This window comes from Amblyomma mixtum, chromosome 8 (assembly GCF_055824585.1).
Source record: "Amblyomma mixtum isolate Tamu chromosome 8, ASM5582458v1, whole genome shotgun sequence".
Classification (NCBI taxonomy): domain Eukaryota; kingdom Metazoa; phylum Arthropoda; class Arachnida; order Ixodida; family Ixodidae; genus Amblyomma; species Amblyomma mixtum.
In genome coordinates this window covers 135,051,316-135,074,886 of record NC_143019.1, presented here as the reverse complement: position 1 = coordinate 135,074,886, position 23,571 = coordinate 135,051,316, and the positions used below count along the sequence as shown (strand labels likewise).

General features: G+C 49.1%; 1 protein-coding gene across 1 annotated transcript; it reads right to left on the bottom strand.

The window, feature by feature from the left end:
* Nucleotides 1–474: 474 nt before the first annotated feature.
* On the bottom strand, nucleotides 475–17,649 carry LOC149334541 (uncharacterized). Its single transcript, XM_089557949.1, has 3 exons — nucleotides 16,798–17,649; nucleotides 2,467–2,751; nucleotides 475–480 (listed from the first exon to the last, which is right to left on the bottom strand). Exons 1-3 carry the CDS (start codon nucleotides 17,647–17,649, stop codon nucleotides 475–477), a joined length of 1,143 nt encoding a protein of 380 aa, XP_089414075.1.
* Nucleotides 17,650–23,571: the final 5,922 nt, after the last annotated feature.

Below are 23,571 nucleotides of genomic sequence, written 5' to 3'. Positions count from 1 at the left end.
CACTGTCACGGTAAGCATCGAGCGGAACGCCCAAGTACTTATCTGGCGTTGTCGTCCAAGGCACGCTGGCAAACCGCTCAGGCGTAGATGCCCACCCGCCATGCCACAGCCCAAGGCACTTCGACCAGTTAACCCCGCTGCCTGTAGCTTGGCTGAAATCGCGTACACATTGAACAGCCTCGCTTATGCCTCTCTTGTCAACGGCAAACACAGCAATATCATCAGCGTACGCCAAGAGCTTTACTTCGGCTGCTTGTAAAGTAAATCCGTTAATACTCCTGTTTTTCAGAATCTTTAAACAAAGGGTCTCCACATAAATACAAAATAAAAGAGGGCTGAGGGGACAGCCCTGGCGCACCGAACGCTTCACGCTAATGGGGGCCCCCAGACTCTTGTTAACGATCAATCTCGTCGTGCAGTTCCGGTATGCCAGGGCCACACCCTCGCGGATAACAGAACCAACATTAGCATGGTCTAATACTGAAAACAAAAGTTCATGGGCAACACAGTCAAAAGCCTTTTCCAAATCGATCTGTAGAATAGCCACCTGACCATTAGTGTCATCACATGTTTCTAATACACTGCGCGCAACGTGAATATTTGTGAAAATAGACCGCCCTTTAATGCCGCAGGTTTGATGCGGACCAACTAATAAATGAATCACGGTCTGCAGCCTTCGTGCCAAAACCTTCATGTAAATTTTGTACTCGACGTTAGTGAGTGCTATGGGTCGGTATGCTGTTACCAATCGTAATCTGTCTATGTCGTCCGTCTTGGGAATAAGCACAGTATGGGACGACCCATAGGACGGAGGCAGTGCTTTTACTTTATAGGCTTCATTAAAGATTACCTGCAAGACCGGGGAAATTACATTTTTAAATTCTTTGTAGAATGCCGCGCTGAACCCGTCCGGTCCAGGCGACTTACCTGGGTTTAAACTGTCTATTGCTTGCTCAACTTCCCCTTGACTTATCTTCTGCTCTAATCTGTCTTTAGTTTCGTCGTCCAGACGCGGCATCTCGGCTAGAAACGAATCCTTAAATGCGATAACATCTACCGGATGCAATGCGAAGAGCGCCTGGTAATGCTCGAAAAAAGCTGCTTTGATATGATCGATGTCTGTTTTTGAAACACCTCCCCATTCTATTTCATGAATGTGATTTCTTTCGGCACGGGCTTTTTCCAAACCAAGCGCTCGTTTCGTTGGCGCTTCCCCTGCAGCCATGTCTTCTGCCCTTGCCCTCACCAGCGCTCCCCGATAACGGTCTTCCTCGATTAGCTCTAGCTTTTGTTTGGTTTTTCTTATGTCGTCCATCCATTTACCAGGCGCTAAGCATTCCTGTTTTAGCATCTTCTGAAGCAGTGCCTTTAGCTCCATTTCCTGTTGTTTTGCTTCATGACGTATACAGGTGGCTCTTTCTATGGCTTTTAATTTTAAACTTTCTTTAGTGAGCTCCCACTGCTGCCAAATCCTCATATTGCTACTTGGTTCTATTTTTGCTATTTCTTCCCTTACAGCCCGGTTATAAAATTCGTCTTGAAGTAGCTTGTCATTTAACTTCCACATTTCCCACGTAAAACCATTCCCCTTCTTAATGATTCCTATACAGCATTGAACCAAACAGTGGTCAGAAAAAGAAACCGGCATTACTTCATAACTATTGCATTTAGGTATAGTATCCGCAGATGCATAAATGCGGTCTAGCCGTGCGTGACTTGTGCCCTCGAATCGTGTGTATCTTACAGCACGCGCACCTTCAAGACACTCTGCCACATCCTCGAGGTTGCAGTTCACAATCATTCGTAACAACACTTCAGTGCTTTTGTCTCGGAAACCTCGGACGCTTGTCTTGTCGCGCGCACTAAGGACACAGTTGTAATCGCCCATGACAATCAGCTGTCTGTGTGTGCAAAGCCGTTCTCCGACACTTTCAAAAAACGATGCTCGGCCATCAACCGCATTCGGGGCGTACAGGCAAACAATGCGCCAGTCAGTGTTACAGAGCGAGAAATCAATGGACACGTATCTGCCCGTCATGCACGAATGGTGACCGTGCACCTCTAGCCCAGGTAACTTCCTAACGAAAAGAACACAACCCGCCGATGTGCCCACAGCGTGGCTAACGACGGCAAAATATCTAGACGTGAAACGTCGCACCATGCTCCCGGTCTCTTCCTCACCGTCGACTTTCGTCTCCTGCACTGCCAGTATATCGATATCTTGCTCCGTTATGAGTCGGTACAGCTGGCTTTGTTTTCTTTTACCTGCCAGGCCTCTGACGTTGAGGGTGGCGACTTTAAACGGAGTTGCAGAAGCCATTTTAACTTAGGAAGAAGAGACCGAAAGCACGGTGCTTACCTCCCGCGCCTAGCCTGTCGCTAGACGCTGCCGTCGCCGCCGGTGTCATCCGGCGCGAGCACGTGCTCCTGGTCAGGAGGCGCCTTGTCGCCGCCACGCTTCTCAACCGGGACCTTTGGGCGCGGCCGCAGATTGGGCCGTCGTGCTTGCGGCGTCTTTGTCGGTGGTTCCTCGACGCTGGGCTCTGTTGCCTTGTCCCCGTCGGGCTTCGTCTCGGCGTGCGGACGCTTCGCAGGGGTAGTGATACCAGTAGCCATCCGCGCGTCGGCCTTCTCGTCGTGGTCTCCGCTCGCCGCCTTCGATACCACATCCACTGGCACTGGCGGGTTCGCTCTGTCCTTGGGTGTCTCCAGAGGCGTTAATGACGGGTCACTAACTGACGGCCCGCTCTCCTGTGAGACCACGGTGTCGGTGCCGCTACTCGCAACAGCTGGCTGAACCGCCGCCCCCTCCGTTTTGCCCGTGTCGTCGGCACCGCTCGCTGCTTCCTCTGCTTCGACGACGTCCATCAGTTCTGCGGAGTCGCTCGCTGCTACATGCCCGGTAGCTGACGCGTAGGTACGAACGCAGTCAGCCTCCGAGTGTCCATAGCGTCGGCATTTCGAACACCTGGGCACCTTGCAATCGCGGCGAACGTGCCCCGTGCCGCCGCAACGAAGGCACTGCATCGGCCGCCCCGGAACTACCACGAGAGCCAACTCGCCAGCGACTCGTACCTGGTGAGGCAGGTCGTCCACCTTCACGCCTGGCTTCAGTTTCAGGAGCACGGTCCTCGTGGTGGAGCCCTTCTCCTTCATGCCCGCGACGCGCCAACGCTCCCGGGTTACCTCGGTCACATTGCCGAACACCGCGAATGCAGTCCGGATGTCCTCGTCGGCGACGCCGTGTAGCATCCAGTGGAGGCGCAGCTTGACCTGGTGGTCTTCTGGGTCAAAAACGATGCAGCGGCGTCCCTTCACTTCCAGCTCCTTCATGGCGGCCAGTTTCTTTGCGGCGACAGCGCTGCTGAAGGTCACCGCCCACACATGGTTTATCTGGTACGCCCCCAACGCCACGACGTCGGGGAGCGCACCAACGTTATCGAGGGCGTCTCTGAAGTCTTCGACCCTGTAGGGCCTCACACGCACGTCCCCGTGCAAAAAAACTGTGTTTAAAACAACACGTCCGGTGGGCAGGGTAGGCAGAACGATCTCGTAATCCTTATCTGCGTCGCTGGAAAACCTGTTTCCGCGGCCGGCACCGGCCGCTGATTAATCCTTGACATATAAAAGCATTTTCCTCGGCGATAAGACATTTCCTCCTTTCCAGGCGTGACGTCAGACAAGCTAGCGCAGCGCCACCCGTGACCGCTTAAACCGGCTTACTGACGCTTCGTCCATGCGCGACGCTTTTCATGTTGTAGGCGGCCGTCACGTGGTGATAACTGGTGATGTGGTGCTCGTTCCGCCATTACTTCTGACCGTGGTCGTCATTTCGACTTCGCATTATTCGCCAACCTACCCGTCCATAACATCAAGACGATCTTTTACCACCAGATTTTCTAAGGTCGACGGCTTTCCTCGGCAACTGAAGGCTTCGCTTATAGCGCTGGTTCTCCCTTCACACTGGATTGAGCGCCTACCCTTGGGTCCTGCTTGGCCTACGCACTACACTTCGCAATGACTGTTCCACATGTGCAGCAGAGCTCACGTCTGTTGCCACTGCTCGTGTTCCTGGCAAATATTTCGAGCACTCGCCAACCACACCTGTCGACGTTTCCAACAACGCCGGCCGTCTACGCAGCTCTGTGCGCATCACAGTCGGTCAGCCTGCAGGAAAAGGAGGTTCCTTTTCTGCGCAGTTTATTGAGTACGAGCAGACAGTACGGGGGGTTGGCTTGATGTGATTGCATTTGTTATCCTGTTGTTGTGTTCGCATTTCAAGCAGGAATGATATGTCATAGGTTTCCTTTGCACGCGTGGTAGTGATTGTTGTGTTTCGATTTTGTATTTTCTAACGCTTTTAAAAGCTTCCCTTTCGTGAATAAAAATTCAGTTGATAGTCTGCGCTTGTGTTGTGTCTTCTTGTTCGCTTTGGTCCTCGTTTCTTTTTGCGCAGCTAAGTGTGAATGGTAAGCCGAAACCCTTTACAAGTTTAACAGCGGAACTGTATGTGGCTAGCTCCTGGTGTGAGCGTCTACGTATAGGGCTGGGGAAACTCGCGGTTAACGTGACCTGGCCGTCACCCACAACGAGGAAACGTCCGAGCATGCCCCACACCCGTGTTAGTAGAGGCTTCTAAGTTTTGTAACGTTCAAAAGCACTAATGAGAAAGTGTAATCGTAGAGACATTTTCTTTTCGGCACGGAGCAAGTTTGTGAATGGACTTCTTTCAACTGGGATTTGAAGCGCCTCGGAGTGGCCGGAGGCGACATTTCAAGCGGGCAGACGAAAGATGGACGGATCAATACCCTGTGAGCATTCTTTTACAGTTTTTTTCTGTCGTTGCAAGTGAAAGGCGGAAAAGCCATTTTACGACGCGTGGAAAATGGGCAAGAACGTGAATTAACAAGGTAAAAAGTGTTGCTGGTTAATGCCAGATCTTGTGGCGAAAAACAGCGCTTAAAGGGCAACTGCAGCACTTTTTTGAGAATTTCGTGATATTCAAGGATTCGAATCTAAATAGGCTTTACGTGAAGCATGCCAATTGTTTTTGCACTAGCATTTGAAGTAGTTACGTAATGGACGATTGAATTTTGCGCTGCTGCTCAATGCACTGGAGGTGTGCACGTAAGTTCAGCGTGACGTCACGGAAGGTCTGCCTTACATTACCACTGTCGTCAGCCACACCCTGCCCTGACTCGTTAGACGCTGCCAATCAACTCTCGGCAGGGTTTGCCTTTGATGGCGTTCCTTTTTTTCCTTCAAAGCAGGCGTTTGCGCGTTGGAAATGTATACCGATACCTTCGATGACGTCATCATGCGCCCCCCCCCCCCCCCTCCCAACTTGGCGTTGTGCGCTGCGGAGAACCTTAAAGGTCGTCCGGATTTGAATCAGGGACTACTTCACTATTTCAAGCGCTAAACCAAAAAGACTTCGCATGCTTTACCTGCAAGTTTCACACATTCTATCATCTCAAGCTCGTGTATTTCTAAAACCTATGCAGTTTCCCTTTTAAATCAGAGGCGGCGGCAAACGCGTCGCATCCCCACACTTCTTTGTCTCGTGTAAGCGCTGCTTTTTTGCTGCGAAAATGCGGTATTTATTTTTCAAACATTTTGTATATGCCATCGCTCGAATGGCACCCTTAACACGATGTCACCCTTCGAACATTTCCAGCGTTTCTTTTTTCCTCCACTTGCGAACTTCGGCTGTATATTCACTTGTGGAATTAAAAAAAAAGGTGTTATCATCTATAGTACTTTTTTTTCTACAAGACAGGCGCTCCAATGACTAGCGCTCTTCCCGCTGCCACACTACTTCTCTGAGCGGCGCATTAGGTAGGCCACGGCTCGCAGTCAATGCCAGGTTAGAGGAAATAGCTGACACATTGCTTCCTAACGTCAGCAGCTGTATAGGTAAAAATAAAATGAACTTAAGTTTCAGAAGCACAGAGTGAAACAAATGTGTACTGAGCGAGCACGAAATGCTGCCGCAGGACTGAACTGGTGCCTTTAAACACTGCGGCTTTACCGCATAGACCCTTGGAAAGAGGGGCGGTGAAGGGACAAGACTCCCTGCTTCCTCTGCCTGCAATTGCTTCAAGAAATGTCAACTTCATGCTTCGCAATCCTTTCTTCATAATGGCAGACATTTCGCTTAATTGCCTATTTGCCATAGCAATGCAGGAAAAACAACATGTAGTGTTCGCCTGCCCTGAGCCTCACTACATGTATTGCCGAGAAAACGGCCCGGCTAAGACGGAGACCTCCGCGATAACATGCATAATAACTGTTCAGTTATTACAAAACTTTCGAAAAAGTCATAAGCCAAGCTTTAATTTCGACATCTGATGTCACGGTTACGTTATACTGACGTGACACACTCGGCGAAGTCCTCCAGTGCTCACTGAGTAATTTTTGACTATCGCTACCAACATATATGCTTTGCCAAAATCAGACCTGTGAAATTACATGCGACACACTCAGCATGTTCCGCAAATGGGAAACAAGCACCCTGGTCATGCCGTGAAGCTCTTTTTTTTCGCCGTCATCCATTCGGCAATGAATGGGGAAGGAAAAAAAGAAAAATAATAAATAACGCTTAGGACATTTACAAATAAAGGGGACAAAAGGGAGAGGCGGCAAAAAGACATGGGGCAGAAATGTCCGCCATGTATCAATTCTGCTGACCGACAGTACCAGGAAGATACATGTCAGGCAAAAGGCGCGAAAAAAAATGTGTTGCGCCTGTCAGTCACACTGATAGCAAAATTGAATGTTGTTACAGGACCTTCAGCTGCGGTGTACTAAAACGTCTCTTGGCGCTGGCGGTATATTATACCCCTGTCACACGGCCAGTTTCAATGGCCATCGAGTCGAGAGCCATCGAGATTTTCGATCGCCATTGAACTCGAGGGAGTTGTGGAGCTGCTACACGGCAAATCTCAATGGCCATTGAAATCGTTCTCGTGTCTTACGCCAAGCTCGTGTGGCGCCACAATCGCTGCTTTCGGTTTCGCGCAAATAACAAAAATATATTGACGAAACTTAACTAAATGTTGAAATACACTTTCTTGCAGTCATAAGGCGCGTTCACACTTGTTCAAAAATCCGGCAAGCGAAGCGGATTCGCTCGCCGCAAAAACTAGGACCTGTTCTCATCTGTTGACGCCCGGGCGAGTTGGAACGGCCGCGCCGCTGCTGCTTCTCGCTTTGCGCACCACGTCGCCGCTCGCGACGTACACAGATACAGTGAGAAAAGAGCATAAATTTATGCTGTCTACGTACCACGAGCGTATGCACGCTTACGTACGCTAAACGCAGGCGCATTCTCACATTGAGTTCAGCGTATGCTAGCAGAGAGGCAAAAATAAACTTAGTCTCTAGTGGCGCCATCTGGTAGTCAAAACGGGAACCATTACTGTCAACAAACCGCCTCTCTTAGGCCTAACAGCGGCAGAATCGTCACTCTAAATAAAAAATAAAGCAAATTTATCACTTATACGTTTTCTTCTAGGCAAGATGAGACGAAGCGAAAGACCGGTGCCCCATTTATGACCAGTGAACGGACAGAAAAAGGCAGCAACAACGAGAATTCAGTCCGAAGCGAGGGGTCCGGCTTTGAAGGGCGCCGCCATGTTTGTTGTCGTTCGAAGCAATGCTAGCAACCTTGGGCAACGCTCGAAGGCCCTCGAAATCTCGATAGAGTTCCGGGCTGCTCCGTCGACTCGATAGACTATTGACTCGATGGCCATTCAAACTGGCCGTGTAGCAGCGCTCGATCGCCTTCGAGTCGATAGGCTATCGATTCGAGGGCCTTCGAAATGCCCGTGTGACAGGGGTATTAGTTTCAGAAATGGGGGCTACACCTTCCCACGCCATGGGCAAAATCATATGGAACTGAAACCATAAAAATCATGGGCGGTAATCTTTGGGGTAAGCTGCAAAAAAAAAAAATCACTTGTTTCTCTAACCACAGAGCGCGTTGAAAAAAAAAAGAGAAAAAGAAAGCTCCACGATTTTTTGTTTAATTAAGGCTTGTGACACTTACAAACAGGCTCAGGTTTGCAACCGAGCCCGCTGTGTGCACCGCCATGCAGCGGAGCTTCCCAAGTGCACAGTCCACAGGCACTTGTACTCAGTTTTTAACCAGCGAGTGACCGGCGGTGGGAGTCGAACACCCCACCTCCCGCAGCCGAGACGGGCGTCTTAGCCACTACGCCACGACTGCGGTGATTAATCCTTGACATATAAAAGCATTTTCCTCGGCGATAAGACATTTCCTCCTTTCCAGGCGTGACGTCAGACAAGCTAGCGCAGCGCCACCCGTGACCGCTTAAACCGGCTTACTGACGCTTCGTCCATGCGCGACGCTTTTCATGTTGTAGGCGGCCGTCACGTGGTGATAACTGGTGATGTGGTGCTCGTTCCGCCATTACTTCTGACCGTGGTCGTCATTTCGACTTCGCATTATTCGCCAACCTACCCGTCCATAACATCAAGACGATCTTTTACCACCAGATTTTCTAAGGTCGACGGCTTTCCTCGGCAACTGAAGGCTTCGCTTATAGCGCTGGTTCTCCCTTCACACTGGATTGAGCGCCTACCCTTGGGTCCTGCTTGGCCTACGCACTACACTTCGCAATGACTGTTCCACATGTGCAGCAGAGCTCACGTCTGTTGCCACTGCTCGTGTTCCTGGCAAATATTTCGAGCACTCGCCAAGCACACCTGTCGACGTTTCCAACAACGCCGGCCGTCTACGCAGCTCTGTGCGCATCACAGTCGGTCAGCCTGCAGGAAAAGGAGGTTCCTTTTCTGCGCAGTTTATTGAGTACGAGCAGACAGTACGGGGGGTTGGCTTGATGTGATTGCATTTGTTATCCTGTTGTTGTGTTCGTATTTCAAGCAGGAATGATATGTCATAGGTTTCCTTTGCACGCGTGGTAGTGATTGTTGTGTTTCGATTTTGTATTTTCTAACGCTTTTAAAAGCTTCCCTTTCGTGAATAAAAATTCAGTTGATAGTCTGCGCTTGTGTTGTGTCTTCTTGTTCGCTTTGGTCCTCGTTTCTTTTTGCGCAGCTAAGTGTGAATGGTAAGCCGAAACCCTTTACAAGTTTAACAGCGGAACTGTATGTGGCTAGCTCCTGGTGTGAGCGTCTACGTATAGGGCTGGGAAAACTCGCGGTTAACGTGACCTGGCCGTCACCCACAACGAGGAAACGTCCGAGCATGCCCCACACCCGTGTTAGTAGAGGCTTCTAAGTTTTGTAACGTTCAAAAGCACTAATGAGAAAGTGTAATCGTAGAGACATTTTCTTTTCGGCACGGAGCAAGTTTGTGAATGGACTTCTTTCAACTGGGATTTGAAGCGCCTCGGAGTGGCCGGAGGCGACATTTCAAGCGGGCAGACGAAAGATGGACGGATCAATACCCTGTGAGCATTCTTTTACAGTTTTTTTCTGTCGTTGCAAGTGAAAGGCGGAAAAGCCATTTTACGACGCGTGGAAAATGGGCAAGAACGTGAATTAACAAGGTAAAAAGTGTTGCTGGTTAATGCCAGATCTTGTGGCGAAAAACAGCGCTTAAAGGGCAACTGCAGCACTTTTTTGAGAATTTCGTGATATTCAAGGATTCGAATCTAAATAGGCTTTACGTGAAGCATGCCAATTGTTTTTGCACTAGCATTTGAAGTAGTTACGTAATGGACGATTGAATTTTGCGCTGCTGCTCAATGCACTGGAGGTGTGCACGTAAGTTCAGCGTGACGTCACGGAAGGTCTGCCTTACATTACCACTGTCGTCAGCCACACCCTGCCCTGACTCGTTAGACGCTGCCAATCAACTCTCGGCAGGGTTTGCCTTTGATGGCGTTCCTTTTTTTCCTTCAAAGCAGGCGTTTGCGCGTTGGAAATGTATACCGATACCTTCGATGACGTCATCATGCGCCCCCCCCCCCCTCCCAACTTGGCGTTGTGCGCTGCGGAGAACCTTAAAGGTCGTCCGGATTTGAATCAGGGACTACTTCACTATTTCAAGCGCTAAACCAAAAAGACTTCGCATGCTTTACCTGCAAGTTTCACACATTCTATCATCTCAAGCTCGTGTATTTCTAAAACCTATGCAGTTTCCCTTTTAAATCAGAGGCGGCGGCAAACGCGTCGCATCCCCACACTTCTTTGTCTCGTGTAAGCGCTGCTTTTTTGCTGCGAAAATGCGGTATTTATTTTTCAAACATTTTGTATATGCCATCGCTCGAATGGCACCCTTAACACGATGTCACCCTTCGAACATTTCCAGCGTTTCTTTTTTCCTCCACTTGCGAACTTCGGCTGTATATTCACTTGTGGAATTAAAAAAAAAGGTGTTATCATCTATTGTACTTTTTTTTCTACAAGACAGGCGCTCCAATGACTAGCGCTCTTCCCGCTGCCACACTACTTCTCTGAGCGGCGCATTAGGTAGGCCACGGCTCGCAGTCAATGCCAGGTTAGAGGAAATAGCTGACACATTGCTTCCTAACGTCAGCAGCTGTATAGGTAAAAATAAAATGAACTTAAGTTTCAGAAGCACAGAGTGAAACAAATGTGTACTGAGCGAGCACGAAATGCTGCCGCAGGACTGAACTGGTGCCTTTAAACACTGCGGCTTTACCGCATAGACCCTTGGAAAGAGGGGCGGTGAAGGGACAAGACTCCCTGCTTCCTCTGCCTGCAATTGCTTCAAGAAATGTCAACTTCATGCTTCGCAATCCTTTCTTCATAATGGCAGACATTTCGCTTAATTGCCTATTTGCCATAGCAATGCAGGAAAAACAACATGTAGTGTTCGCCTGCCCTGAGCCTCACTACATGTATTGCCGAGAAAACGGCCCGGCTAAGACGGAGACCTCCGCGATAACATGCATAATAACTGTTCAGTTATTACAAAACTTTCGAAAAAGTCATAAGCCAAGCTTTAATTTCGACATCTGATGTCACGGTTACGTTATACTGACATGACACACTCGGCGAAGTCCTCCAGTGCTCACTGAGTAATTTTTGACTATCGCTACCAACATATATGCTTTGCCAAAATTAGACCTGTGAAATTACATGCGACACACTCAGCATGTTCCGCAAATGGGAAACAAGCACCCTGGTCATGCCGTGAAGCTCTTTTTTTTCGCCGTCATCCATTCGGCAATGAATGGGGAAGGAAAAAAAGAAAAATAATAAATAACGCTTAGGACATTTACAAATAAAGGGGACAAAAGGGAGAGGCGGCAAAAAGACATGGGGCAGAAATGTCCGCCATGTATCAATTCTGCTGACCGACAGTACCAGGAAGATACATGTCAGGCAAAAGGCGCGAAAAAAAATGTGTTGCGCCTGTCAGTCACACTGATAGCAAAATTGAATGTTGTTACAGGACCTTCAGCTGCGGTGTACTAAAACGTCTCTTGGTGCTGGCGGTATATTATACCCCTGTCACACGGCCAGTTTCAATGGCCATCGAGTCGAGAGCCATCGAGATTTTCGATCGCCATTGAACTCGAGGGAGTTGTGGAGCTGCTACACGGCAAATCTCAATGGCCATTGAAATCGTTCTCGTGTCTTACGCCAAGCTCGTGTGGCGCCACAATCGCTGCTTTCGGTTTCGCGCAAATAACAAAAATATATTGACGAAACTTAACTAAATGTTGAAATACACTTTCTTGCAGTCATAAGGCGCGTTCACACTTGTTCAAAAATCCGGCAAGCGAAGCGGATTCGCTCGCCGCAAAAACTAGGACCTGTTCTCATCTGTTGACGCCCGGGCGAGTTGGAACGGCCGCGCCGCTGCTGCTTCTCGCTTTGCGCACCACGTCGCCGCTCGCGACGTACACAGAGACAGTGAGAAAAGAGCATAAATTTATGCTGTCTACGTACCACGAGCGTATGCACGCTTACGTACGCTAAACTCAGGCGCATTCTCACATTGAGTTCAGCGTATGCTAGCAGAGAGGCAAAAATAAACTTAGTCTCTAGTGGCGCCATCTGGTAGTCAAAACGGGAACCATTACTGTCAACAAACCGCCTCTCTTAGGCCTAACAGCGGCAGAATCGTCACTCTAAATAAAAAATAAAGCAAATTTATCACTTATACGTTTTCTTCTAGGCAAGATGAGACGAAGCGAAAGACCGGTGCCCCATTTATGACCAGTGAACGGACAGAAAAAGGCAGCAACAACGAGAATTCAGTCCGAAGCGAGGGGTCCGGCTTTGAAGGGCGCCGCCATGTTTGTTGTCGTTCGAAGCAATGCTAGCAACCTTGGGCAACGCTCGAAGGCCCTCGAAATCTCGATAGAGTTCCGGGCTGCTCCGTCGACTCGATAGACTATTGACTCGATGGCCATTCAAACTGGCCGTGTAGCAGCGCTCGATCGCCTTCGAGTCGATAGGCTATCGATTCGAGGGCCTTCGAAATGCCCGTGTGACAGGGGTATTAGTTTCAGAAATGGGGGCTACACCTTCCCACGCCATGGGCAAAATCATATGGAACTGAAACCATAAAAATCATGGGCGGTAATCTTTGGGGTAAGCTGCAAAAAAAAAAAAATCACTTGTTTCTCTAACCACAGAGCGCGTTGAAAAAAAAAAGAGAAAAAGAAAGCTCCACGATTTTTTGTTTAATTAAGGCTTGTGACACTTACAAACAGGCTCAGGTTTGCAACCGAGCCCGCTGTGTGCACCGCCATGCAGCGGAGCTTCCCAAGTGCACAGTCCACAGGCACTTGTACTCAGTTTTTAACCAGCGAGTGACCGGCGGTGGGAGTCGAACACCCCACCTCCCGCAGCCGAGACGGGCGTCTTAGCCACTACGCCACGACTGCTTTTTTTTTTTTTTTCTTTATTGTTTTCAAGAAAACAACACAAAATCTACATACACCAAACTGAAAACTAGCAACCTGCCAGATCTTCCTGGCAGGCCTTGTCAAGTTTAAAATTCTCTCAACAGAGCCAAATTTTCCATCCTGGGTAGCCAATCGGGTACACATGCTTGTAGTTTCATTACTTCCACAAATCTACGTACATTTTCCCGAAAATACATGCGGGCTGGTCTCGCGTCAGAATCGCAGTAATACCCCGCCATTCTGGAGCGCCATATACTATGGAGGCCCCAGAGCATTACCTGATCAAACGGAAACCCGTCCTGGTTTTCAATTGCCAAATATCTGATACCGTAGGGATGAAGCGGCAGCTCTTTTTTAATTGTTCGTTGCAAAACATCCCAAAAAAACACCCCCTCCCAACAGTGAAGAAACACATGGTCTATTGTTTCGGGACACTTGCAGATTAGGCAATGCGAACCCCACGGTAGGAATAAACCCCTTCCCTCTAAAAACCTTTTAACTGAGAGTGTTTCCGTATGTAACTTGAAGAAGAAAGTTTTGGTTCCTGGCTGTACTTGCATTCTTTTTACTCTTTTCAGAACATCCCCTCCGTGGCCTCCATAGTACAAAGCTCTGTACATTGGCACTGGAAAAACAACATCACACAGATCTGCGTATAGCTTTCTCCGCTTCACGTCACTTAAATATTCTCTCGAAAAACGCACAACCAGAAATTTAACGCTATCAGCAACTTCTCTGAAGTAACCTAAAGTTCTTCCGGAAAAATAATTTGTTCCCACAACAAAATCAGGCAAAACACGGTTCAACCTTAGTTGACACATAGTTCTCAAAAAAGGGTCACGCACATCTCGGAAAAAGAAAAACCTGTTTACAAGCTGGCGCAGAAACAGATGTCCTAGCCCAAGGCCACCATCTTTCACACGTCTAAACAAATTCGTCCGTCGGCACCGTTCCCAGGTCGAGGACCAAACAAAAACAGCTAAAATGCGATGTATCTTCTGTACATTTGCCCGGGAACAGTGCAACACTTGCATGACGTACCACAGTTTGCTTAAAAAGAACAAGTTACACACCGTCGCTCTCGCAAAGATTGATAAATGTGCCCCCTTCCATCTATCTGATTTTTCCCGTAGTTCGTGCGCTTGTTCTTTCCAATATGCATCACTGTCCCGGTAGCAATTTAGTGGCACTCCTAGGTATTTTGGGGGGATAGTTACCCAAGTCACATTCGCAAAACGATCTGGGGTTGATGGCCAACCCCCATGCCAAAGTCCCTGGCACTTTGCCCAGTTCACTTTACTTCCGGTTGCCTTCCTGAAACTGTCAACAGACACAACAGCCTCCCGTATGCTCTGCTGATTCACAGCAAACACCGCTAGGTCATCCGCGTACGCAAGCAACTTGACTTCAGCTGCCTGCAACCTAAAACCTTGAACAGCCTCGTTCTTAATAATGTTCAAACATAGTGTCTCTATATAAATGGCAAACAAAAGTGGACTGAGGGGGCAGCCCTGGCGTACCGAACGTTGCACCCGAATGGGGGCCCCCAGACTCTTGTTTATAATTAATCTCGTAGTGCAGCCGCGGTACGCCATGGCCACGCCCTCTCGAATTACTGAACCTACATTCGCGTGGTCCAGAATACAGAGCAAAATTTCGTGGGCTACACAGTCAAATGCCTTTTCGAGGTCTAGTTGGAGGATGGCCACACAGTCATTAGTCAGATCACAACACTCCAGAACCGATCTTGCCGTGTGAATGTTAGTCATAATTGATCTCCCCTTTATCCCGCACGTTTGGTGAGGGCCAACAATATCCTGAATTACTGACTGCAGTCTCCTTGCTAGCACTTTCATTAATATTTTATAATCGACATTAGTCAAGGAAATTGGCCTGTAAGCTGTGACCTGCTGGAGCTTTTCCTCGTTATTTGTCTTTGGAATTAGAATAGTGTGAGATAACCCGTATGACAGCGGCAATCTGTTTATTTCGTAGGCTTCTTTGAACAACGCAGTCAATATTGGCGCTATTTCGTTCTTAAACCCCTTATAGAAGGCTGCACTTAGGCCGTCTGGCCCAGGCGACTTTCCCATATTTAAACTATCGATTGCTTTTTCGACCTCGAGTTCTGTGATTGGCATCTCTAATCTTTCCTTCGTGTCCTCGTCAAGTCGTGGCATAGCGATAAGAAACTTTTCTTTGAACGCGTTTATGTCGCCCTTCTGTTTGTTAAAAAGCTGCTGATAATACTGGAAGAAGCCTTGTCTGATATGTTCGTCATCTGACGATAGCATGCCGCCCCATTCAATCTTATCAATATGATTTTTTTCCGCATGCGCCTTTTCCAAAGCCAGTGCTCTTCTCGAGGGCGTCTCGCCCATGTCCCACCTTTCCGCCCTTGCCCGCACTAACGCTCCTTGGTATCTGTCTTCTTCCATCAACGCAAGCTGTTCTTTTATTTTCCTAATATCTTCTATCCATGTGCCGGGTGCGTTACATTCTTGCTCATGTAGTTTTTCCAGCAAAGCCTTTAGCTGGGTTTCTTTAATTTTCTCCTGGTACCGCAGGCAACTGGACCTATCAATGGCTTTTATTTTAATCTGTTCTTTGCACATCTCCCATTGCTTCCAGATTTCGTACAATGTGCCCGGCTTTACTTTAATGAGTTCATTTAGTACAACCCGTCTAAAGGTCTCATCAATGAGCAATTTGTTGTTAAATTTCCATAACTCCCAGCTAAATGCATTCCTTCGTTTTTTGGTGCCGAATACGCATTTCACTAAACAGTGATCCGTGAATGTCATGGGCACAACTTGGTATTCATTGCATACGGGAATCAAATCCAGCGACACGTAAATTCTGTCAAGGCGTGCGTGGCTCGCACCTTGGAAATGCGTGTACTGTACGGCACGCGCTCCCCCCAGGTACTCGGCCACATCTTCCATATTCCACTCGCTTGTTAACTGGCACAACACATCAGTGCTCTTGTCTCTGAAGCCGCGTGTGCTGGTTTTGTCCCGAGCATTCAGTACACAGTTGAAATCGCCCAGCATTACTACCTGCCTCTCCGTACTTAACTGCTGCATAACATTCTCGAAAAACACTGCTCTTTCCTCAACAATGTTCGGGGCATACACACAAATAATGCGCCACTCAGCATTGGAATATGCAAAATCAGCTACAACACACCGTCCTGACAGACATGAGTAGTGAGCCTGTACAATCAGTCCAGGCAGCTTTTTGACAAGCAATACACACCCAGCCGATGTCCCTACCGCGTGGCTCACAATGGCGTAAAATCTAGCCGTGAAACGTTGCACCATGCTCCCGGTCTCTTCCTCCCCATCAACCTTTGTTTCTTGCACGGCAAGCACGTCGATATCATGGTCACTTAGCAGGCGATGTACTTGGCTCTGCTTCTTTTTTGCTGCCAATCCCCTGACATTTAACGTGGCTACTCTCAAAGGGGTTTCAGGCGCCATTTTCATAAAGGGTGAAAAGACCGAGAGCATGGTGCTTACCTTCCTCGTCTAGCGCGCGGCTAGACGCCGTCGTTGGAACCGCCTCCGTCTGGTGCGATCGGCTGAACTGGCAGCGGGGGCGCTTTATCCGCTGCACGCCTCTCCGAAGAAAGGTTTGGCCGCGGACGTAGTGCGGACCTCCGGGATTGGACTGTTTTTGCTGGCGGCTCGTCGACACCGGGGGCTGCTGCCTTGTCACCTTCGAGATCGGTCTGTGTGTGGGGTCGCTTGGCTGGGGCTGTGACGCTTGGCGAACGGGTACCGCTGGTGTCCGGGTGCTCCTCACCGTTATCTTGCTCCATGTCGTCTGCCGGCTGAGGTGACGTCTCGTCCTCTGACCTCGGGAGGTCAGGTGTAGCGTCACTCCTCCCTGCATCGCTGGCACCACTGATATCTCGTGCCGAGTCCCCCGACGAGTCTGTCTCCCGTGCCTGCGTACGCGCTTCTCCGGTTCCCTTTGCCGCCTCCTCTGCCTCGACTACGTCCATAGTGAGCTCCGCCGACCGCTCCCTCGTTCCAGGTCCCGCGGCCGAAGCGTACGTGAGCACACAGTCAGCCTCCTCATGTCCGTAGCGCCTACATTTTGAACATCGGGGCACCTTACATTCGCGGCGGACGTGTCCCGTGCCTCGACAGCGTAAGCACTGCATCGCCCGCCCAGGCACCACGACAAGGGCTAATTCCCCGGCGACTCGCAGCTGGTGCGGTAAATCATCAACCTTAATGCCAGGCTTCAATTTCAGGAGCACCGTCCTCGTGGTGGACCCCTTCTCCTTGACGCCTTGAACTCGCCACCTCTCCCGGGTCACTTCGGTCACGTTTCCAAAAGCAGCAAACGCCGTCCGGATGTCCTCATCTGCCACGCCGTGCAACATCCAGTGGAGACGCAGCTTCACTTGTTGGTCTTCGGGATCGATGATGAGGCAGCGGCGACCTTTCACTTCCAGTTCCTTGAACGCCGCCAGCTTCTTTGTTGCCTCTGTGCTGGTTAACGTGACAGCCCACACATGGTTGATCTGATACGCCCCCAACGCCAAAACGTCGGGGAGCGCACCAACGTTGGCAAGGGCGTCACGGAAATCCTCGACCCTGTATGGCCTAACCCGCACATCGCCGTGCAAAAAAAGCGTGTTAAAAACAACGCGTCCGGTGGGCAAAGTTGGCAGAATAATCTGGTACTCGCTATCTTCGTTGTCCTCGAGCCTGTTTCCGCGGCTGGAAAGGGCCGCTATCGCCGCTCCGCTGGAGCTCATGATCCTGCGTCCGTCACGCTCGGTGGCCGGAAGTAGAATGATACGCCACGACTGCGGTGATTAATCCTTGACATATAAAAGCATTTTCCTCGGCGATAAGACATTTCCTCCTTTCCAGGCGTGACGTCAGACAAGCTAGCGCAGCGCCACCCGTGACCGCTTAAACCGGCTTACTGACGCTTCGTCCATGCGCGACGCTTTTCATGTTGTAGGCGGCCGTCACGTGGTGATAACTGGTGATGTGGTGCTCGTTCCGCCATTACTTCTGACCGTGGTCGTCATTTCGACTTCGCATTATTCGCCAACCTACCCGTCCATAACATCAAGACGATCTTTTACCACCAGATTTTCTAAGGTCGACGGCTTTCCTCGGCAACTGAAGGCTTCGCTTATAGCGCTGGTTCTCCCTTCACACTGGATTGAGCGCCTACCCTTGGGTCCTGCTTGGCCTACGCACTACACTTCGCAATGACTGTTCCACATGTGCAGCAGAGCTCACGTCTGTTGCCACTGCTCGTGTTCCTGGCAAATATTTCGAGCACTCGCCAAGCACACCTGTCGACGTTTCCAACAACGCCGGCCGTCTACGCAGCTCTGTGCGCATCACAGTCGGTCAGCCTGCAGGAAAAGGAGGTTCCTTTTCTGCGCAGTTTATTGAGTACGAGCAGACAGTACGGGGGGTTGGCTTGATGTGATTGCATTTGTTATCCTGTTGTTGTGTTCGTATTTCAAGCAGGAATGATATGTCATAGGTTTCCTTTGCACGCGTGGTAGTGATTGTTGTGTTTCGATTTTGTATTTTCTAACGCTTTTAAAAGCTTCCCTTTCGTGAATAAAAATTCAGTTGATAGTCTGCGCTTGTGTTGTGTCTTCTTGTTCGCTTTGGTCCTCGTTTCTTTTTGCGCAGCTAAGTGTGAATGGTAAGCCGAAACCCTTTACAAGTTTAACAGCGGAACTGTATGTGGCTAGCTCCTGGTGTGAGCGTCTACGTATAGGGCTGGGGAAACTCGCGGTTAACGTGACCTGGCCGTCACCCACAACGAGGAAACGTCCGAGCATGCCCCACACCCGTGTTAGTAGAGGCTTCTAAGTTTTGTAACGTTCAAAAGCACTAATGAGAAAGTGTAATCGTAGAGACATTTTCTTTTCGGCACGGAGCAAGTTTGTGAATGGACTTCTTTCAACTGGGATTTGAAGCGCCTCGGAGTGGCCGGAGGCGACATTTCAAGCGGGCAGACGAAAGATGGACGGATCAATACCCTGTGAGCATTCTTTTACAGTTTTTTTCTGTCGTTGCAAGTGAAAGGCGGAAAAGCCATTTTACGACGCGTGGAAAATGGGCACGAACGTGAATTAACAAGGTAAAAAGTGTTGCTGGTTAATGCCAGATCTTGTGGCGAAAAACAGCGCTTAAAGGGCAACTGCAGCACTTTTTTGAGAATTTCGTGATATTCAAGGATTCGAATCTAAATAGGCTTTACGTGAAGCATGCCAATTGTTTTTGCACTAGCATTTAAAGTAGTTACGTAATGGACGATTGAATTTTGCGCTGCTGCTCAATGCACTGGAGGTGTGCACGTAAGTTCAGCGTGACGTCACGGAAGGTCTGCCTTACATTACCACTGTCGTCAGCCACACCCTGCCCTGACTCGTTAGACGCTGCCAATCAACTCTCGGCAGTGTTTGCCTTTGATGGCGTTCCTTTTTTTCCTTCAAAGCAGGCGTTTGCGCGTTGGAAATGTATACCGATACCTTCGATGACGTCATCATGCGCCCCACCCCCCCCCCCCTCCCAACTTGGCGTTGTGCGCTGCGGAGAACCTTAAAGGTCGTCCGGATTTGAATCAGGGACTACTTCACTATTTCAAGCGCTAAACCAAAAAGACTTCGCATGCTTTACCTGCAAGTTTCACACATTCTATCATCTCAAGCTCGTGTATTTCTAAAACCTATGCAGTTTCCCTTTTAAATCAGAGGCGGCGGCAAACGCGTCGCATCCCCACACTTCTTTGTCTCGTGTAAGCGCTGCTTTTTTGCTGCGAAAATGCGGTATTTATTTTTCAAACATTTTGTATATGCCATCGCTCGAATGGCACCCTTAACACGATGTCACCCTTCGAACATTTCCAGCGTTTCTTTTTTCCTCCACTTGCGAACTTCGGCTGTATATTCACTTGTGGAATTAAAAAAAAAGGTGTTATCATCTATTGTACTTTTTTTTCTACAAGACAGGCGCTCCAATGACTAGCGCTCTTCCCGCTGCCACACTACTTCTCTGAGCGGCGCATTAGGTAGGCCACGGCTCGCAGTCAATGCCAGGTTAGAGGAAATAGCTGACACATTGCTTCCTAACGTCAGCAGCTGTATAGGTAAAAATAAAATGAACTTAAGTTTCAGAAGCACAGAGTGAAACAAATGTGTACTGAGCGAGCACGAAATGCTGCCGCAGGACTGAACTGGTGCCTTTAAACACTGCGGCTTTACCGCATAGACCCTTGGAAAGAGGGGCGGTGAAGGGACAAGACTCCCTGCTTCCTCTGCCTGCAATTGCTTCAAGAAATGTCAACTTCATGCTTCGCAATCCTTTCTTCATAATGGCAGACATTTCGCTTAATTGCCTATTTGCCATAGCAATGCAGGAAAAACAACATGTAGTGTTCGCCTGCCCTGAGCCTCACTACATGTATTGCCGAGAAAACGGCCCGGCTAAGACGGAGACCTCCGCGATAACATGCATAATAACTGTTCAGTTATTACAAAACTTTCGAAAAAGTCATAAGCCAAGCTTTAATTTCGACATCTGATGTCACGGTTACGTTATACTGACATGACACACTCGGCGAAGTCCTCCAGTGCTCACTGAGTAATTTTTGACTATCGCTACCAACATATATGCTTTGCCAAAATCAGACCTGTGAAATTACATGCGACACACTCAGCATGTTCCGCAAATGGGAAACAAGCACCCTGGTCATGCCGTGAAGCTCTTTTTTTTCGCCGTCATCCATTCGGCAATGAATGGGGAAGGAAAAAAAGAAAAATAATAAATAACGCTTAGGACATTTACAAATAAAGGGGACAAAAGGGAGAGGCGGCAAAAAGACATGGGGCAGAAATGTCCGCCATGTATCAATTCTGCTGACCGACAGTACCAGGAAGATACATGTCAGGCAAAAGGCGCGAAAAAAAATGTGTTGCGCCTGTCAGTCACACTGATAGCAAAATTGAATGTTGTTACAGGACCTTCAGCTGCGGTGTACTAAAACGTCTCTTGGCGCTGGCGGTATATTATACCCCTGTCACACGGCCAGTTTCAATGGCCATCGAGTCGAGAGCCATCGAGATTTTCGATCGCCATTGAACTCGAGGGAGTTGTGGAGCTGCTACACGGCAAATCTCAATGGCCATTGAAATCGTTCTCGTGTCTTACGCCAAGCTCGTGTGGCGCCACAATCGCTGCTTTCGGTTTCGCGCAAATAACAAAAATATATTGACGAAACTTAACTAAATGTTGAAATACACTTTCTTGCAGTCATAAGGCGCGTTCACACTTGTTCAAAAATCCGGCAAGCGAAGCGGATTCGCTCGCCGCAAAAACTAGGACCTGTTCTCATCTGTTGACGCCCGGGCGAGTTGGAACGGCCGCGCCGCTGCTGCTTCTCGCTTTGCGCACCACGTCGCCGCTCGCGACGTACACAGATACAGTGAGAAAAGAGCATAAATTTATGCTGTCTACGTACCACGAGCGTATGCACGCTTACGTACGCTAAACGCAGGCGCATTCTCACATTGAGTTCAGCGTATGCTAGCAGAGAGGCAAAAATAAACTTAGTCTCTAGTGGCGCCATCTGGTAGTCAAAACGGGAACCATTACTGTCAACAAACCGCCTCTCTTAGGCCTAACAGCGGCAGAATCGTCACTCTAAATAAAAAATAAAGCAAATTTATCACTTATACGTTTTCTTCTAGGCAAGATGAGACGAAGCGAAAGACCGGTGCCCCATTTATGACCAGTGAACGGACAGAAAAAGGCAGCAACAACGAGAATTCAGTCCGAAGCGAGGGGTCCGGCTTTGAAGGGCGCCGCCATGTTTGTTGTCGTTCGAAGCAATGCTAGCAACCTTGGGCAACGCTCGAAGGCCCTCGAAATCTCGATAGAGTTCCGGGCTGCTCCGTCGACTCGATAGACTATTGACTCGATGGCCATTCAAACTGGCCGTGTAGCAGCGCTCGATCGCCTTCGAGTCGATAGGCTATCGATTCGAGGGCCTTCGAAATGCCCGTGTGACAGGGGTATTAGTTTCAGAAATGGGGGCTACACCTTCCCACGCCATGGGCAAAATCATATGGAACTGAAACCATAAAAATCATGGGCGGTAATCTTTGGGGTAAGCTGCAAAAAAAAAAAAAATCACTTGTTTCTCTAACCACAGAGCGCGTTGAAAAAAAAAAGAGAAAAAGAAAGCTCCACGATTTTTTGTTTAATTAAGGCTTGTGACACTTACAAACAGGCTCAGGTTTGCAACCGAGCCCGCTGTGTGCACCGCCATGCAGCGGAGCTTCCCAAGTGCACAGTCCACAGGCACTTGTACTCAGTTTTTAACCAGCGAGTGACCGGCGGTGGGAGTCGAACACCCCACCTCCCGCAGCCGAGACGGGCGTCTTAGCCACTACGCCACGACTGCGGTGATTAATCCTTGACATATAAAAGCATTTTCCTCGGCGATAAGACATTTCCTCCTTTCCAGGCGTGACGTCAGACAAGCTAGCGCAGCGCCACCCGTGACCGCTTAAACCGGCTTACTGACGCTTCGTCCATGCGCGACGCTTTTCATGTTGTAGGCGGCCGTCACGTGGTGATAACTGGTGATGTGGTGCTCGTTCCGCCATTACTTCTGACCGTGGTCGTCATTTCGACTTCGCATTATTCGCCAACCTACCCGTCCATAACATCAAGACGAAATTTTACCACCAGATTTTCTAAGGTCGACGGCTTTCCTCGGCAACTGAAGGCTTCGCTTATAGCGCTGGTTCTCCCTTCACACTGGATTGAGCGCCTACCCTTGGGTCCTGCTTGGCCTACGCACTACACTTCGCAATGACTGTTCCACATGTGCAGCAGAGCTCACGTCTGTTGCCACTGCTCGTGTTCCTGGCAAATATTTCGAGCACTCGCCAAGCACACCTGTCGACGTTTCCAACAACGCCGGCCGTCTACGCAGCTCTGTGCGCATCACAGTCGGTCAGCCTGCAGGAAAAGGAGGTTCCTTTTCTGCGCAGTTTATTGAGTACGAGCAGACAGTACGGGGGGTTGGCTTGATGTGATTGCATTTGTTATCCTGTTGTTGTGTTCGTATTTCAAGCAGGAATGATATGTCATAGGTTTCCTTTGCACGCGTGGTAGTGATTGTTGTGTTTCGATTTTGTATTTTCTAACGCTTTTAAAAGCTTCCCTTTCGTGAATAAAAATTCAGTTGATAGTCTGCGCTTGTGTTGTGTCTTCTTGTTCGCTTTGGTCCTCGTTTCTTTTTGCGCAGCTAAGTGTGAATGGTAAGCCGAAACCCTTTACAAGTTTAACAGCGGAACTGTATGTGGCTAGCTCCTGGTGTGAGCGTCTACGTATAGGGCTGGGGAAACTCGCGGTTAACGTGACCTGGCCGTCACCCACAACGAGGAAACGTCCGAGCATGCCCCACACCCGTGTTAGTAGAGGCTTCTAAGTTTTGTAACGTTCAAAAGCACTAATGAGAAAGTGTAATCGTAGAGACATTTTCTTTTCGGCACGGAGCAAGTTTGTGAATGGACTTCTTTCAACTGGGATTTGAAGCGCCTCGGAGTGGCCGGAGGCGACATTTCAAGCGGGCAGACGAAAGATGGACGGATCAATACCCTGTGAGCATTCTTTTACAGTTTTTTTCTGTC

Coding starts and splice junctions, on each gene's coding strand:
- LOC149334541 (XM_089557949.1), bottom strand. CDS start 17,649: ATGAGCTCCAGCGGAGCGGCGATAGCGGCCCTTTCCAGCCGCGGAAAC. Junction 2,752..16,797: donor CAGACTCGTCGGGGGACTCG/GCACGAGATATC, acceptor GTGGTCTCACAG/GAGAGCGGGCCGTCAGTTAG.